This window comes from Caretta caretta, chromosome 6 (assembly GCF_965140235.1).
Source record: "Caretta caretta isolate rCarCar2 chromosome 6, rCarCar1.hap1, whole genome shotgun sequence".
Classification (NCBI taxonomy): Eukaryota; Metazoa; Chordata; order Testudines; family Cheloniidae; genus Caretta; species Caretta caretta.
The window spans coordinates 64770439-64788444 of NC_134211.1; the positions used below are offsets into that span (position 1 = coordinate 64770439).

Sequence of the window (18006 nt, forward strand, 5' to 3'; positions counted from 1 at the left end):
ACTTCATATCTGCTTCTGTGACTCTTGTTCTGAAACTGGCAACTTCTCTCTCACTCAGAATTCACTTGCAGAAGTCAACAGATAAATCAGGAATGGACAAATTCCAGTATTTCATAGGGAAAACAAATGAACATATAATTCACCCAAGATTATAATTGGTTGGTGGTAAATTGAAGGTCTGAGTTTGAGGAGTTGCAAAATCCTTTATAGATGCCATGATTTGAGTTTTGAAATCCATACTTCTTTCTGTGCCTGCAAAACTTATTTTTATATATTCCCAGCTTCAATAATGCTTTGTCAGTCTTTTATATCCTGCTAGGGATGACTGCTATACAACTCTAGGTTTACTTGTATAAGGGAGCCCTAGTGGGGTGAACTAATTCTCATGCTAGTTTTTTTTAGCTCATTTAAAAGAAAACTGTGCCAATTTTGCTCAACCCACCCATCTGAAAATTCACACTAAGAAGTAATGTGCCTGCTAATATTTTAAATGAATGCAACATTTCTGAGTATGCTACTCACTGGGGGAAAAATAGGAATATTTTTTGCAAGGCATTATTATCCTAGCACAGTTGCGGTGGTAATGTATACTGTAATTAAACTGAAATGCTCCTTTTAACTTTATTTTACTCTTCATTTATTTTAAAACCATTTAAGGAATATCCTCTGTTTTAGCTAAGACTTAAGTTAGTGAGCCAGAATTCAGTGTTTGCTTTCCTGGATCTGCCCAACCATTGTTCATGTTAGCAGGAATGCTTCAGTTTAAGGAATAGTTACTTGCTACTATATACTTTACACTGTTGAGCCGTACCAAAATGGGGTCCCATTTTCAAGTATTTCCTAAGTCGTTGGAGATGGAGCCTATTTATCCCTTTCATAAACTTTTATTGCAGAAGGCTCTAGCTTTTGGTCTATGTAGGTTGGCTGAAAAATCTGTTAATTTTAGTTTAAATAAGATTCAGTTTATCCTGCTCGAAATCTTCTGGCCCTAATTCTTAGGCTCAGGTTCAGGAGGTGGCTGGGGACCATTCTAGTTCCCAGCATAAATTAGAATGTCTTCAGGGACTGCTTTGCATTGTCTCCAAGAGCCTTTGCACAAGTCCAAAATAGCCAGATTGCAGTGTGACCAAACCCTCCTAGCATGACAGATGGTAAGTGAAGTAGAAAATGTACTTTGGTATCTATTTGTTCACATACCTTGAAGTTTAAAAAAACCACACCAAACCCAAATAGCCTGTATTAAATCAGGACCTGAAACATTGTGCCTTTTGGATTACTAGCAAATATGAGTAAAGGTAATGGGAATAGTGGTTTAAAAGCATCGTATTGTCTTTTTACTTTTTCTTTAGTGACCCTGGTGGAGGGATTGAGATGTCTGAGTTCATACGAGAAGCCACTCCCCCAGTTGGCTGCAGTTCACGCAATTCTTATGCTGCTCTAGACCCAAACAACCAGGTAGGAATTAAAGCTAATCCAACTACTGCTATCTAATCATTACTGCAGTCTTTGTTGCTGTTCCCAGTAAGCTTGCGGTCCCCCTTTTTTCCATCGAAAGAAAAACTTAAACGGTCTGTTCTGTCACCCTGTTCTTTTTTTAGTTTCTTTTGTAAAACACTTCTTCAGTGCCCTAGGACCAATAGTTGAAATGTCTTTTCTTTCCTACTACTCCATTAGCTCTACAACTTCATTTCTTTGGGAATTTCTTACCTAGCACTTCCATATTAAATTAACCTTTTTAGTTACCCAAATGGCAAATTTAATTTAAGTTGCTAAGAAAATTGAATGGAAGTTTCTTCCTAGGAAGTTTTTTCCATTACTACCTTGTGTGGCTATTTCGCATTGTGCTAACTGGCTTTTTTGAGAGACCTTACTCTTGACATATCAGGGTCAGTAGTCATAAATGTTGGCTAAAGGGAACAGAGCAAGATAAGCTGGTGGGAATGGAGAAACTCTAAATCTCTCTCATTCCAAGAAGAACTGTGTCAGTGTCCCAGTTACTTTAATCCTCTGTTACGTTTTTTGGAGGTTTGAGGGGAAGCAGGGTGGGGAGGGGTTATAATTTTGGGCCGCTGTAACCAAAATGGCAAGGTTGTGTGAATTTTTGAGATTTCAGTTTTAATGTAATCGTATTATGCCCTAATTTTCTATAGCATTATATGGGAACTCAGAAATGAAGTATGTTCACAGCAAACAATTATTTCCTTCACTAAACATGGAAACTCACTTTTTAGGAGGTTGGTCATTCTGTCTTGTCCACCTATCTTGCAGAAAGTGGGTATCATGGCTTTCTGTTTTCCTTTCCCTCCCCCTCAGGTCAGGACTGTAAGAACTTGCTGCTAGCATTTCATCTTTTAAATAGAACAAGTATTTTGGGGTTGTGGGAGGAATATATTCTTATAATAACAAGAGGGCTCTTTAAACCAGTGTTGGTTTTATATATATACACACATACATCTATATCTATCTTCCCCCATAGGTGCAGACCAAGTTTGAAGGGAACTTAAGTTTGTGGCTTTATAAACACTCCTCTGTGATTTTGATGCACTGGTATGACTGGTAGTGTTTCGAGCACATGGAGAGGGCACAAGCTGCTTTTTGCTGCTTGTGACCCATTCTTGTGTGTTTTAATGCTAACCGCACAGTGTTCTTTGGCTCCATAATGGAGAAGGAGGATGGATTAAAGCTGCATCTGTGCTGGAAAAATTGGGACCTTCTATTCTCAAATCATGGACGCTGTAATATTAACTGGGCATAGGGACAGTAAACACCTGAGCCTTGTGTATGTCTTAAATGCATTGGAGGAATTAACTTTTTCTAGTGCTTATGTACCAATTCTGCTTGTTCAGCAAAGCACTTGAAGGCAGCAAGATTTACAGGAGAAAATAGCTGGATTGTGGCAGTATGACCTACCTCCTTTCTTCATGAAGATGAAGTAAGGATGGTGCTTTACATAATCCCTTTGTTTTCAGCTGCCACTCCTTTTTGCTTTCTGCTCTATATTCTTTCCATCTCTTCTTCCATTTTCAAGTTTCAGCCTGTCAACCTTGATAGTTTCCTTTTCAAACCAGTAAATCATGAGCAGAATAGTGGAAATGCTTATAGCAAGTAAATTCCTGTGGCTTCTCTCTTTTTTTCAGACTAATGTGTTAATGACTATTTTAACTGAAAGTATAATACTATCACTATGTATTTGACCTCTTCCCTTCCGTAGTGCTGAGTGGAGCTCGACAAAAAATTTTCAGTGGATAGAAAGTTCACAACAAATACATTTTTTGGGACGCTGAAACAATTTCAGATTTGAGTTGCTGAATTTAATGAATAGTTTCAGCTGAAATTTTTTTGGGAAATCTGTTCCATTTTTACACTTTCAAAGGAACAGTTTTGGAAGTTCGTTTCAAAATGAAATGTTGATTCTAAATAACATCTTGTTTCATTTGTCTTGAACCATCTTTGTTTTGGCTTTTTGGTTTTTTTTTAAAAAAACCCAAACCCTAAAAACACTTCCAGTTCAAAATTAACTGAATATTTTTCTGGATTTTTCGTGTCAGTCACCAAACTGGAAAAAAACAGTTATTCATTCAGCTCTAGTGTTGAGTGAGGAAGCAGAATTTGTCTGCATGCTTGTATGGCTTTTTAATAGAACTAATGAGGTAAACTTCGACTCCACTGAATTGTTCAAAAAAGTGGATTATATACCCTCCTGCAGCTTTCATGTAAAGTGAAGACATAGTTCATAAAGAGAGCATTCTGAAATAAAATGTTAGTTTTAATGCTTGAAGGTAAAGAAATGTATCCAGCTTTCTTTAGAAATTAAGCAAGTCTTGCTTTTTTAACTGGTGGTTGGTTGCAAAAGTGATGCAAAGACAAAAGCATGTTTTGGCTTTGCGCAGTAAAACTTGTATCTTGAATGTATTTGTTTTCTTAAGTTATGTACTTAATGGAGATAATTTGAAGCAAAATATGTGAAGAAAGCTAAAAGTTCTTAACATAATAAGAACACAAGCTCTAGCTATTAAACAGCTACTGCTCTGCAAGATTTATCAAGCAAATTCAAATCTGTTACAGATTTTTCTTAGGGTGAGGTGTTTTGGACTTTGGTTTCTCCTGCCACCCCTTGGCTGGAAATCAGCCATTTTAACTTTGTTCTTAAATCCTTTTCATAAAGGGAAAGGGTGTAATGTGGTGGAGAGTGGGATAACCACCTGAGCGAGTGGGGGCAACAGCAAAAAGAGAGCCTGCTAATCTGCAGGCTAAAATAACTTCACATGATCAGAACACAGTAGGAGGTATTCGTTGCCGCTGGTCTGTTTTTGAAGGATTCTGTGGCAGTGGTGGATGAGGAACCTGGGAAGTGGCTTGGGAGTGTAGCAGCAAAACCAACCAAGAGGGTCAGCTCTGTGTTTTCAAAGGGTTTCATCACTTTAGGAGTACTGAAGCCCTTCATGCATAAAAATTGAATAGTTTATGAATCTGGGTTCTTAATTTTTCTCACAGCTGCATAAACGCGTGCTATTGTTACTGTACCGTCCAGAGCACAAAGCTAGAATTAATGTGTATCCTCCATCTTTAAAAAAATAAAAAAAATTTAAAAAAATGCTTAAATAGTAATCTCTCTGGGACAGGGACTCTGTTCTGTTTTGTACAGCACCTAGCACAATGGGATCCTGGTCTGTGATTTGATTTCTTAGGCACTATAGTAATACTTTTCAGATTTATTATTAATTGTATGCTGCAGAAGTAGTTGCCAGGAACAAAGCTGATTGAGTAAATGAGTTGTGTTCTGATACTGGATATGCTTTTGGGATTTCAGCATAACTTATTAAGATTTCATCTATACAATCAGTTATAGCCATGCAGCTTGTCAGAGAGATTTATGCTTTAATAGTGTAGTCATGATCACCAATTGTCCAAAGCTGTCTTGTATAACTCGGACAATATAGACTCTCAGTATTGCATAGCTGGATCCTCATCACCAGTATGTCTCTGATTATTATTTTAAACAGGTTAAAGGAAATAGGGACAAATATTTCAATATCAATTTTTTTTTCTTGGACCATTATAGGCTTCATCTCTATAGGCACCTATAGCCTGGCGCTTGTCAGCCTGGCAACAATGTTGTTGTGGTTTATTTCAATATTGGATAATTTAAAGGGAAGCTGTCAGGTTAAAGTCTGCATATTTAAAAAGACTGAAGTCTCTACTTCCAATTGCTATAAAGAAAAGAATGCCACTTGGTAATAACTAAGGCCCTACTTGAATTGTGGAATGATTGTCAAGTAATTGCAGCTGAGTTGCAGACAAGAAATGGAAAATCATGGAAAAAGTAGTAATGGACCTTTATTAATTGCGGTAATTTGAAAAAGCCAGAGAAGACCTATTTGTTTTAAAAAAAATTTGCTGGAGCAATATAAACACTCAAGTATTGTTATGAATATTTTTTTTGATAACCAGACATTTTGCTTGAACTATTTTACTGTCATTAATGCCTGGGGTTGACATCAGGAGCCCCAGCCCCTATCAGCTCATATAAATGGGGTTCTACTGTATGAATGGAGAAAAAGTGTGTGTTGCAAACCTCAAAATATATGCAAAATTGTGGACTGTGCAAAGTAAGCTTAAAATTGCAATGAAGCCTAATATTGTGGGATCCATAATATTGCAAATTAGGTAGAGCCTTAGTGTTAACTCTTTAATAGATGAGATGGCTTATCATTCACAGACAGTTGTGAAGACACAAAGGATTGTTAGGTGCCCAATTTATGGCACCTAAAATCTCCCTTATGTGTATAGGTAAATAATGTACACACATTGCCACGCTATGAAACAGCAGGTGCCATGTAACTTGGAAAAGGCTTACTCTTCTTTTCTTCCTTTTTTTAATATGCCCTGTTTCCAGATTGGATCAGGATTATCTCGTCTTGGAACAACAGCAACCATCAAAGGTAAGATTCTGCCTATCCTTAATATTGCTTTGCAGGAGCATTTCAAGTCGGTGTCGATGTGATGTTTCCAAATCCTTTCCACCATCTTTATCTTTCAGCCTGCCATTGTTATAGGGGTGAGTGAGTACACTGCGTGCTGACTGGACAAATTCTTAATTCTTTGGGCGTTGTAATTACAAGTGCAGAGAAACTTTTTAAAACTTCACTGGGAAAGGAAAGCATAGAAATCCATGTTGTCTCACTTCCTGAAAGGTATCTATACTTATACATGTCCCAGAAAGGTGCTTACCTGACTTTTTTCTCCTCTCTCTCGCTCCCTATCCTTTTAAGTACTCATTTATTACTTCCCCTGCAGCCATTGCAGCCGGTGGACCAATACTTTAATGTGATATTACTGGATGCTAAGGATCCAACAAATAAGGAGAGAAGAAGTATTGTCCAGAATAACTATTTTAAAATGCATTTTAGTGGAAAAGATTATTTGTAACAGGCAAAATGGAAGGTGGCCTCCTTAAATGTGCAACTTTTTAATGTAAATAAGGAAATAACTGGTTTTCTTCCCTGCCTTGCTAGTCAATCTATGTACATTTTTATCTTCTTCATGGTTCTGTTCACCCTTCCATAGTTTTTAGCCACTAGTGTGGCTGTATTTGTGCAAAATTCTGATAGAGAAGCTGTACACTGGTGTAAACTGGTTTCAGAGTAGCAGCCGTGTTAGTCTGTATTCGCAAAAAGAAAAGGAGTACTAGTGGCACCTTAGAGACTGACCAATTTATTTGTGTTTAAAAAAAAAAAAAGTGTAAACTGTCTTGTACCAGTGCAGATTAACATGGCTTCAAACTGGGGAAGCTGCAGCAGTGTAAGTCACAGTTTATACCAGTGTGTTGTGTGTATGCTTCATTCCAGTGGCTAAAAACCCTAATGTAAACAAGGCTCAAGGAAAGTCATAGCATTTTGTTTCTGCTAGTCTTCATTAATCAGAATGTTGCTTTCAAAAATAGGCAACATTTCTTATTACAGGTTTATTTAAAAAAAAAACAACTGTTAAAAACAAATAACTTACTGTCTGCAAAATACAGTCAAGCTAGCATGATTAACCTAGCTTACTGCATTACCTGGCAAACTCCTCATATGCTCCGTCTTCTATTAGAGAATTGACATGATTGCTGTTTTGTGAAGTTGCATGTCAAGCTTATTTTAAGGGATATTGTAAATTTAAAATCTAGTAAAAAAATTTAAAAAAGTCGCTTCAGCTATTCACCTCTGAGCAAAACTAAATTTTCATCAGGCTTGCATTTTCCTTTTTCTCTCTGTAAGAATATCTTTTCCCTTCCCACTTGCTATATTGAAGACCCACACAATGAAAAGGAGAACCTGCTTATATACAAAGTAAAACTAACTGATAAAGTAGACACTTTTCTTCAATTCCTTTCTATTACAGTAATCTTATGTTACTTAATTATGGTAGTTAAAACATTTTCAAGCAAAGTGACTAAGCTGAGGTCTTAGTGCAAATTTTGAATCTTGTTATGTTTAGCGTCTTACTTGTAAGAGAAATATTTTTTTTTAAAGTGTATCCTCAATAGATTTAAAAGTTAATATTTTGAGCACTAATATGCTTTTTACAATATACAGGAGATACGGACACTGCGAAGACTTCTGATGATATCAGTTTAAGTCTTGGCCGGAGTTGTAGTCTTTGTAAAGAAGGGAGTGAAGAACAAGGTGAGACTTCTGGTTTATTGTGCTTTAATCTGGCATTATGGTCCATGATTGCCATAAAACTTCTATATCGATATGCACTTCACTGGGGCTATTCAGTTCGCCTAATGTCACTTTAATAAAAGTTAGTTTAGAACAACTCAAAACCTCATTGTTGGTCATACAAAAAAACCTAACACTTCAGTTAAATGTCAGGGTCTGTTACATGAAGCTCATGTTGTGTCACTATTGATACTGCTGGAAAGAATGTGGATAACTCATTTATTATTTAGCTGGAACCAAAAACATGGTGTCTTGGAGTTTCTTCTTTTCTTAATTACAGTAAGCCCTTGGGATATACAGTGTGCATCCTCTGAAGTTCACCCTTTGGATGCATGCTCAATTTTTTGGCATTGTCCAAAAGGTATTGGATGTATGCTGTACATTCTGGCCCCTTGCCACTGAAAACCCTCTAAAAGGCATGACGCTGGTGTAGTTGGGTACAAATTACAAAAGGTTAGTAAGATTTTTGGAGTGGGTTTTTGTATTTGATGGCATATTTACAGCAAAATGCTTGCAGGATCAGAAACTGCATGTTGCAGCAGTATGTGTGAGGAACTATTACTGTGATGCCTGAAAATGTGTGATCATGTATCCTTTCATTGCATGTTAATTTATATTCTGTGGTTGTCAGTAGTTTTATTTTTAAACCTGTTTTCATGGGTTTATAACTCCATGAAAAAATCTTGTTAGATGTGAAGCTTAATATAAATTTGCAGCGTAGAGAATTTTTTTCATGATGACTTCTCTTCGTCATATTTCAGAGGAGTGCACCTAAGTAATGGCTAAGTATAAATTGCACCATCTTACCCAGTAGCTAGGTTCCCTGTGTATTCAGAGTCACGACTATTTGCCTCACTGACAAGTAAGTTTCAGGCTTTCTACTCCAGCTTAGCAGTGCTAGCTAAGAGTCATCTGGATTCCGCTCCTTCTTGTGCATAGTCAGATCTACTGTGTATTAAGTTCCAATCAGTTAGTTACACTTGTAGGAACCCACTGTAAACAATGAGGAGTGGTAACTGTGTTGGCCTAATTTGGCCTCCAGGCCTTCTATATTGGTGGTAATGCACAAGAAGAAAAAGAGCTTCACTCTTGATGCTTTCTGCAAGGCAGGCAGAAGGCAAAATCTTTCTGTAAATATAATGTAAATAATTGTAATTTTAGTGCATGTGATACTACAGTTGTTGATACACTTTTGACGTCACCATTTTCCAGAGTAGAGCTGCAGTTCAATTCTGAATAAGTAGTAACTACTTGTTTACCTAAATCTGGGAGTCAACACTGCAGTTTAGAAGAATTCTAATAACTTTCCCTTCAGGTGGAGTGTGATCCAGCTGTTCGCTGCCAGTGCATGCAGATTTGTTAATAGCATTTTATAGTCTATGGTAGGAAACTATTGCACTCGATGGGTTTTTCTGTATATCTTTTGGATCTACTTAAGTCACTTCAGTCATGGGGTCTTATTGCAGTGACTGTTCTGATCACTTTTTTTAATTTATATAAGATTGTGAATGTAGTCACATTTACTGTATTTTCCTACAAAGGAGCAGATCTGATCCTTTTTTACAGAAAAAGGGACTAGATGCACATACTGCATCAAAGAACATTAAATATGTGACAAAGATCACTAACGAAGAGGAATCGCTTTTTTGACCTTCAATAATAAGGTGTGATGGGACATAATGTTTAATAATGCTGTTCTGTTGAAGTACTGAAGATGTATAAATCTCAGTACAAATGATGTACAACTGTGCTCTTTCTTGACACAGTCCTATGTTACTTCTTAGTGTTTGGTAATGTAGCCCATGTTTAACACTCTCACAAGTGCTGCAGCGATATTTATATTTTTGCTGGCATTGTCTACGAACTTACTGCTCAGCAAGTCTCCCAGAACCTGAAATGTTGCAGTCTAGCTAACTGGACCTGTAAAACTTATTTATTACTGTCATAGAAACTAACTAACTTTTTACTGAACTGTTTCTTTTGTAACCTGGTAGTAGAAAAGCAAAGCTGTATGTCTTGCTGACTTTAATATTTTCAAATGTACACTTACGCAGATTTGGCAGCTGATCAGAAGATTCTTCATCTGATCTCCAATGACTCCTTTGTCTCCATCCAGCCTTCATTATCCTCTGGACAGGATTTGCCAAGGGACAACAGTGATAAAGTGTGCCTCCCTAACAACCACCATGTGGATCAGTCTCTATCTAGTGCATGTGACACTGAAGTGGCTTCTCTTGTACCTTTGCATTCCCACTCCTATAGAAAAGATCACAGACCACGAGGTGTGCCAAGGACCTCTAGCTCTGCTGTTGCTTTTCCAGATGCTTCTCTAAATGACTTCCCTCTCTATCAACAAAGACGAGGACTAGATCCAGTCAGTGAGTTAGAAGCTTCCAAACCCCATTGTGGATCCAAAGACTCCTTAGCTGAGAACTCTTGTATTTCAGGAGTCTTTCAGTTAGATGACATCCTGAAAAGTAGTAGCCCCCAACAGCTGGCCAAGAGTGGGAAGAGCAAATCTTTGAAAGCAGACAAAAGCGTGGACAGTCTGAGAAGCCTGAGTGGTAGGAGTAGTGGTTCAACAGAAAGCTATTGCAGTGGAATTGATCGTGACACTAACAGTACCATCAGTAGCTACAAAAGTGAGCAGACCAGTTCAACTCATGTAGAAAATGTGTTGTCAGAGCATGAGGAGTCTCCTAGAGAAGAGAGAGAGAACAGCAAGAAAAAGGACTGCTGTACTGACTCGGAGGATGACAGTAGCTCTGCTACGGATAAAAGGTCTAGTAGTGAAAGGACTGCTGTAGAAATGAGCACTAATAGTGGTGTTCAAGAAGCAAAGGATTCTAACACATCCGATGAGATACACAGTCAAAGGGGTCTTAGTGCCTCTGCTTCAGAAGAAGCCAATAAGAACCCACATGCCAATGAACTAACTACACAAATAGACAGGCCACCTGGGAAGGCTGCTGAAACAAGAGATGATCAGAGTGAGAAATTGGCTGCCTTAGTTGATTCAAGAACTTGTAAAGAAACAGGTGGTAAACAAAAGGAAGGAGACGTAAGACCTAAATCCTCTAACTTACTCCACCGGACAGCTTCTGTTCATAAATCGAGCAGGAGACGGACAGGAAAAAAACGGGCTAGTAGTTTTGACTCAAGCCGGCATAGGGAATATGTTTCCTTTCGAGGCGTGTCTGGAACCAAACCCCAAAGCGCTGTGTTTTGTCATGACGAGGACTCCAGTGATCAGAGTGACTTGAGCAGGACCTCAAGCATGCAGTCAGCCCACCAGTTCAGCAGTGATAGCTCTTCCAGCACCACTTCCCATTCATGCCAGTCTCCTGAGGGCAAGTACAATGCTCTAAAGACCAAATACGTTAAAGAAAGAGGAGGCACAGAATTGAACACCCATAAAGCCCATTTAGGCTCTGAAGGAATTAGCAAAAAACGTTCAACACGTCGAACTTCTAGCACTAACAGTGTGAAGAGTCGTGCCAGAGTATTAAGTCTGGACAGTGGTACTGTAGCCTGTTTAAATAACCCAAATAGCTTAATGGCACCAGGTAACATAAAACAATTAACCACTTCAAAATCAGATTTGGAAGCCAAAGAGGGAGAGGTGCTAGATGAGCTATCTCTATTGGGAAGGGCTTCACATTTAGAGTCAGTCACTCGTTCTAGGAATAGCTTACCAAGCCAAGCTATGTTTCCCGAAGGGGAAGAGCAAGAATCAGCTGGTGGAGGTAAGTAAAAAAGCTACCAGAGGTAACATTACCACATGTTGCTACTAAATTTGGTATCCCTGATTACTTGCTCTTTGACTTAAACTATGCTTCAGTTCTTCATCCTGTTCTGGTTTTAGTTTTACTGGAGACAAAAGAAAAGTTTCCCCATGGAAGTTCTGTGTTTTAGAGGACACAAAACTTTTGGGACTGTGTGTAAGGGCATGTAATGAAATATTATAGAATCCATTGTTAATATTCTTTGTTTTTTTTTTTTTTTTTACCAAAACTGTGTCTTTGGGTTATATCATTGTAACTGAGATTAGACCTGCTTCACGATTGCTCTCAAAACAAATTTTAAAAATCCTACGTTAAATTATAAAGCTTTTTTTAAGACTTTGTGCTACTTGAAATTGTAAGAATAACCCTTCTGTGCCTGTTAATTGGAATTGTCTAGCATGGTTTGGCACTAAACTTAAAAAAAAAAAAAAAAAAAAAATCTACCCTTGTGTCTTGAATTGCTTTTTCTCATGACAGTTTAGTTACTTCACAAATTCTTTATAGGAGTTTGATTTTTTTGCATTAGCTTTGTTACCAAGGTGGTTGAGCAAAGTTATTTTCATCAGGATTAGTTTTTTTTCTCATTATTATGAGCCAACCCAGTCCTTCCAGTGACAATGAGGGGAATGTAGCTTCCTCTTGCTGTTTAAAATTGCTTGGATTACTGATGGAACATGAGATGTAAACTTGACTTATTGGTTGCAGACAAAGTGAACATAGGGATGTACCATTCTGTTTTTTTTTCATAATGAGGATTTCATCAGTATCAATCAATCATCTCTGTTTCAGCTTCTGAACTTTCGTGAGTCATTTTGCCAAACTGGCTATCTTAAACCAGAAGGTTGACTCTTGTCACTTGATTGTGGAAATTGAATGGACCAGAAATAAGAATTTTCAGGACCTCTGTATAGTTGCTGGTTATTTCAGTCTGACTTCTAGTTTCCTTTAAATTTGGATTTCATCTCTGATATCTGGATCCTGTTAATGAAAGTCATGAAAACTATAAAACTTCAAGTGTGTAGGTAGATGCAGCCTGTATAAACAGTTGTAATTAAGTTGTAAGAAATTGTAATTAAGTTACCTTTATTAGAGCAAGTATTAAGTTTGCTTAAATCATAAAAGGTAGCGAATATTTCATCTTGTTAGGTGGAATTTGTTTAAAGTCTATCTGGAAGACTAAACACAACTCATACTATCCCTTTACTGCCTTTGGTTTAGAAGCGAGCTTTATAACTTAAAGTACATTTAGTTTCTGAAAAATTATTGTGAAACTGGCATTAGGGTCTGTGATTCTTGATCAAATTTCATTTGGTTTGTAATATATATATGGTCCTGTTTAGTTGCCTTTAGTGTGAAATCTGCAAGTCAAATTGGGTTCTTTCTAGCTTGTCTATTATTAGTATGCTACGATTTAGTCATGAGTATTTTTATTAAAATTCATGGAGACATCACGGACAATAAACGGAAATTCACGGCCCCATGACCTGTCCATGACTTGTACTATAAATACCCCTGACTAAATCTTATCTGGGGAGCCTCCAGAGGGGGATCTCTACTTGGGGGTGTGCCTGAGGGGTCTGCTGATCTGGGGAGTGTGGGGGGGAATGGGGCTGAGCAACAGTTGCTCTGGCTGCTGCTGGGAGTGCTGCTGGGGGCCGCTGAGCTGTGGCTGCTCCCGCCGTCCCCAGGACCACTGCTCAAGCGGTCTCCAGGGTCGGCTTCAGAAGTCATGGAGCTTGTGGAAAGTCGGGGAATCCATGACTTTCCACGACTTCCGTGACAGACACCGAGCCCTAGTCATCAGTAATGAGTTCTGGAACTTAACAAATCACCTAATGAAGCAATCTGAGTCAGGAAAGAATCCAGCTTGTTCTTTCACAAATAGTTCAAGGTTAACATGGTTATAACATAGTAAAAACACCCTTGTCACCAAAGTAGTAAGCAGTTTTGATTTTAATACCTACTGGGAACAGATCTGATTAATAAAAGGGACTATGTATGTATTCACTGTTCTGACCATAACTGCACTCTTCTTAGTTTAAGTTCACTTTGGTTTTTATTAGTACAGTCAAACTACTTTAGTGTAAGTGTTTTTGTTTGTTTGAATGGTTTCTGATGTGCAAACAAGGATGGATACAATACACTGTCTCTAAAGATGACTGATCTTAATTTTCATGTGAACACTAATCACCTTCAGTTTGTGGAAGAAGTGGTACATTGATAGTAGAAATATGCTGCCAATTTGCAGGCCCTTTATGAGGACAATGCATACCAAACCAAGAGGGATTGACTCCTTGGTACTTAACTGCGGTGAGCTGTACAGTATAAGATTTTGTTTAACGTGGGAAGTCCTTCCATTTGCTGTTCCTGCCAAAATGCCTGTTTTCTGGCATAGATCCCTAAGGCTCTGAATAGGCTGCTTGGATGAACAAGAAGAATATTTGGGAGAAAGTGATCAAATTTGTACAGTATGTGCTCTAGTTATGGAGAGCTACCTAGTACACCTGAACTCAGTTCAGGGCTGGTGGGTTAGGAGGACATCTGGAGAGGAGTGTGAAGGGCATATCTTAGTGGGCTAAAACATTCTTGTCTCAAGCTGTTAGAAGGCAATGCTAGGCTTCTGTGCCTTGCTATATGTCTCAAGTTTTTATTTCTCCATTGATTTCATAAGCTGGGACTAGCTTCCATGTCCAGCCGCCTAATAAGCATCTACTGCTTTCTCCTTGACTTCCATCGTTCTCTTTTTTGTGTGTTTTCCTCCACTCCGTATCACTCACAGTAACTGCATCTCAAGGAATATTTTAATGGATTCTTACTGCCAGATCATCTTGTCTGACCCTCTATAACGCAGCCCAAGGAACCTCATCCAATAATTTCTGCATCAAGCCCTTAAGTTGTTTGAACTATAGCATTTCTTTTAGAATGACATTCAGTCTTTATTCAAAGACTTCAAGTGATGGAGGATCCACCACTTCCCAAGATGGGTTGTTCCAATGGCTAATTACTTTAACTGTTTAAAATTTGCACCTTTATTTCTAGTCTGAATTTGTCTAGATTCAGCTTTCAACCTTTGGCTCTGGTTATGTCTCTTTTTTCATACTAGATTAAAGAATGTTTTAGCAGAAGTCTCTTCCCCATGTAGGTACTTGTAGACTGATAGTCTCCTCTTAACTTTTCTTTCTAAGTAGACTGATCTTCTTGACAGGTTTCAGAGTGGTAGCCGGGTTAGTCTGTATCAGCAAAAATAACGAGGAGTCCTTGTGGCACCTTAGAGACTAACAAATTTATTTGGGCATAAGTTTTTTGAGTCACTCATTATAAGGTATGTGTTTTAGTCCTCAGATTGTTCTTGTAGCTCTTTTCTGAATCCTTGCAGATTTCCGTAGATTCTTTTTGAAGTGTGGACTCCAGAATTGGCCACACCATTTCCGTAGTGGTCTCACTAGTAACCATATACAAAGGTAATACACTTCCTGTTTACCCTCTTAGTTCTGGCATTGTACTGGAAGCTGATATTCAGTTGGTTATCTACTGTGACCCCAAAGTCCTTTTTGGAGTTACTGCTTTCCAGGATAGTCTACCATCTTGTAAGTGTGACATACGTTCTTTTTGTTCCTAGGTGTGTGAGCTTGATTTGGCTGTATTAAAAACCCATTTTATGAAGTGGTCCAGTTTCATCTGTATAACTGACGTGTCCCATCATGATTGGACACTCCTCCACTTTAAGTGATCTGCAGGTTTTGCTAGGCATGATTTTATAATTCCTCTAGGTCACTGATAGTTACTGAATAGCATTGGGCTGAGAACAGATACTTGTGGGACCCCAACAGAAACACTTTATTGGTTGAAGATTCCCCATTTACGGTTACTTTTTGTGATCTTTCATCAATTTGCTCTTAATTTACTGTGGGCAACATTGACTTTGTATAATACTAATTTTTTTATCAGAAAGTCATGAGGGACTAATTCTAATGCCTTACAGAAATCTAATTATATTAACACAGATACTTTCGCAATCAGATTTGTGATGTCCTAAAAAAATCCAGGTTTGTTTTAGCTGTATTTTCCATAAAAACATTAATTATGCTACCATCTTCTAATTCTTTACTGATTTACATCCCATATCAGTCTTTACATGATTTTGTCCAAGTTCATTTTTAGGGTACTTGGCTTGTAGTTACCAAGATCATCCTGTTAACTCTCTCTGATATTACCTTTTTTCAGTCTTCTGGTACTTCCCCAGTGTTCCAAAAATTTCTAAAAATCAACATTAATAGATGAGAGAGTTCAAACAGCTCCTCAGCCACTTCTTTTAATAATCTTGGGTATGAGTTATCAGTCTTGCAGATTTAAAAATGTTTAATAGTGCTGTTTAACATCTTCCCTAGTTACTGATGGAATAAAGTATTTCATTAGCACTGTGAGATATGAATACATCATCCTGCTTTTTTGAATACAGAACAGAAGTATTTAATTCTTCTGCTTCATCAGTAATAACTTCAACATCCATGTCTCACGTCAAACCTATTCAATTGCTAGGATTTTGTTTGTTCCTGACATATTTAAAGAATTCCTTCTTACTATGCTTAATTCTACTGACCACTGAATTTTTTAGTGGTAACCTTCAGCTTCCCTTATCAATTGTCTACAGTGTCTGTTGCTTCACTTGCTGTGTATTGATTTTTTTTAATTGATGCCTTCATTTCCCCTTGGATTTTAATGAACGAAGCCTTCTTTCATTTTTTTGAATGTAATAGAGCATGTTTAAACAATTCAAAGTTATTTACAATCTTATGTTTAAATATGTCCTCCCATTTGGTTTTGCTCATGTATTTTCAGCTTTGGAAACATGCATTTTTTTAAAACACCAAATATATATTTCTATTTGACATAGCAAATGAAATTAGTTTGATCTCTTGAACCTAGGCAGCCATCAATTTAATTTGGTAGTTTAATCTTTCCATCATAATATGGTCTAGTATAGAATTGCAATCCGCTTGAAGTAATTTTGTTTTTTAAAAAGCTTTCATGTATAAATCTAAGGAACTCCAATGTTGTTTTACACATCATAACATGAGACCTCTAGTGTATGACCGTTAGATTGAAATAGGGTGGATTGATCTTAATCAGCTACTTAAATTCACCATTGTTAATCTTGATTTAAATCAGCAGGAAGGAAACCTTGATTTGAATAATTTAAAAAGTAATCTTGCTTTGCATTTGGGCTTTTTAGTTACCTTCCTAAAGGCTTAATTCTCAGTGGTTGGTATCAACGTTTGCAAAGAAATTTAGCCTTTACACAACATTTGTAGTGCTTCTTTCTAGAAGGGAAGGTACACTGTATCTATATACATTTGTTTAAGCAGTTGTCTTAACATACACTTCAGATGCTTGATTTTTTTACATTTGGGTTAGAAAATGGTGACTGACGCATTTCTTGACTTGATTAGTTTTTACTTTTGATTTATGTCCAGTTACATTTGTCTGGAAAAACTCAATTAAAAATACACAGCAATAGCATTTTAAAAACTTGCTTTAGTGAACTTTTCATTAGTGAAATAAAACTACCTTAAATATGCTGGATACATAAGAAAAATTTAGCAAAACATGTTTTGCACTTAAAACTGATTTATTAAACAAAGGAAATATTAAATAGTTAGTGAATTGATGGATTGCTTCTGATCACTATGGGCCAGATTTCAAAGGTAGACAGGTGTCAAGAGCAGGAGAGGGCAAACTACGGGCCATGGGCCGCATCCGGCCCACGAGCCACTTGAATCGAGCCCTCAAGCTCTAGCTGGGGAGTGGGGTCTATGGCTTGCCCTGCTCCAGAAACTCCAGCCAGGGAGCAGGGTCAAGGACCGCAACGTGCTCAGAAGCAGCGGCATGTCCCCTCTCCGGCTCCTACGCATGGGGCAGGCAGGGGGCTCTGCTCCGCATGTTGCCCTGCTCCAAGTGCTGCCCCACAGCTCCCATTGGCCAGGAACCATGGGCAATGGGAGCTGCAGAGGGGGTGCCCATGGACGGGGCAGTGCGCAGTAGGGCTGTCTGGCCACTCCTCCGCATAGGAGCCAGAGGGGGACATGCTGCTGCTGCTTCTGGGAGCAGCTTGAGGTAAGCGACACCCAGAACCTGTACCCCTGAGCCACCCCCCCACGCACCAACCCCCTGACACCCCTCCCACCCTCTCAACCCCTCGGTCCCAGCCTGGAGTACCCTCCTGTATCGCAAACTGTTCATCCCCACATCCCCAGCACCACCCCAGAGCCTGCACCTCCAGCTGGAGCCCTCATCCCCCTCCGTGCCCCAACCCCCTCCCCCAGCCTTGATCCCCCTCCCGGCCTCTGAACCCCTCGGTTCCAGCCCAGAGCACCCTCATTCCCAGAGCCCATACTCCCAGCCCTCACCCCTCACCTCCTGCCCCAGCCTGGAGCCCCCTCCCACACTCTGAACTCCTCATTTTTGACCCCACCCTGGAGCTCACACCCCCAGCCAGAGCCCTCACGCTCCCCACC

The 18006-nt window shown here is 38.7% G+C and overlaps 1 protein-coding gene across 8 annotated transcripts in view; it reads left to right on the top strand.

Annotated features, from left to right (window-relative positions):
- PCNX1 (pecanex 1) overlaps positions 1 to 18006 on the top strand; it is a 129437-nt gene that overhangs the window by 14356 nt on the left and 97075 nt on the right. For 5 of the 8 annotated variants that reach the window (XM_075129655.1, XM_048852378.2, XM_075129656.1 and 2 more), the window contains exons 3-7: positions 1350 to 1455; positions 5897 to 5942; positions 6041 to 6058; positions 7578 to 7667; positions 9761 to 11452. In XM_075129655.1, the coding sequence (XP_074985756.1) occupies positions 1350 to 1455; positions 5897 to 5942; positions 6041 to 6058; positions 7578 to 7667; positions 9761 to 11452 (1952 nt within the window). The remainder of the gene's footprint in view (positions 1 to 1349; positions 1456 to 5896; positions 5943 to 6040; positions 6059 to 7577; positions 7668 to 9760; positions 11453 to 18006) is intronic. The other 3 variants (XM_075129657.1, XM_048852380.2, XM_048852383.2) reach the window with 1 other exon arrangement.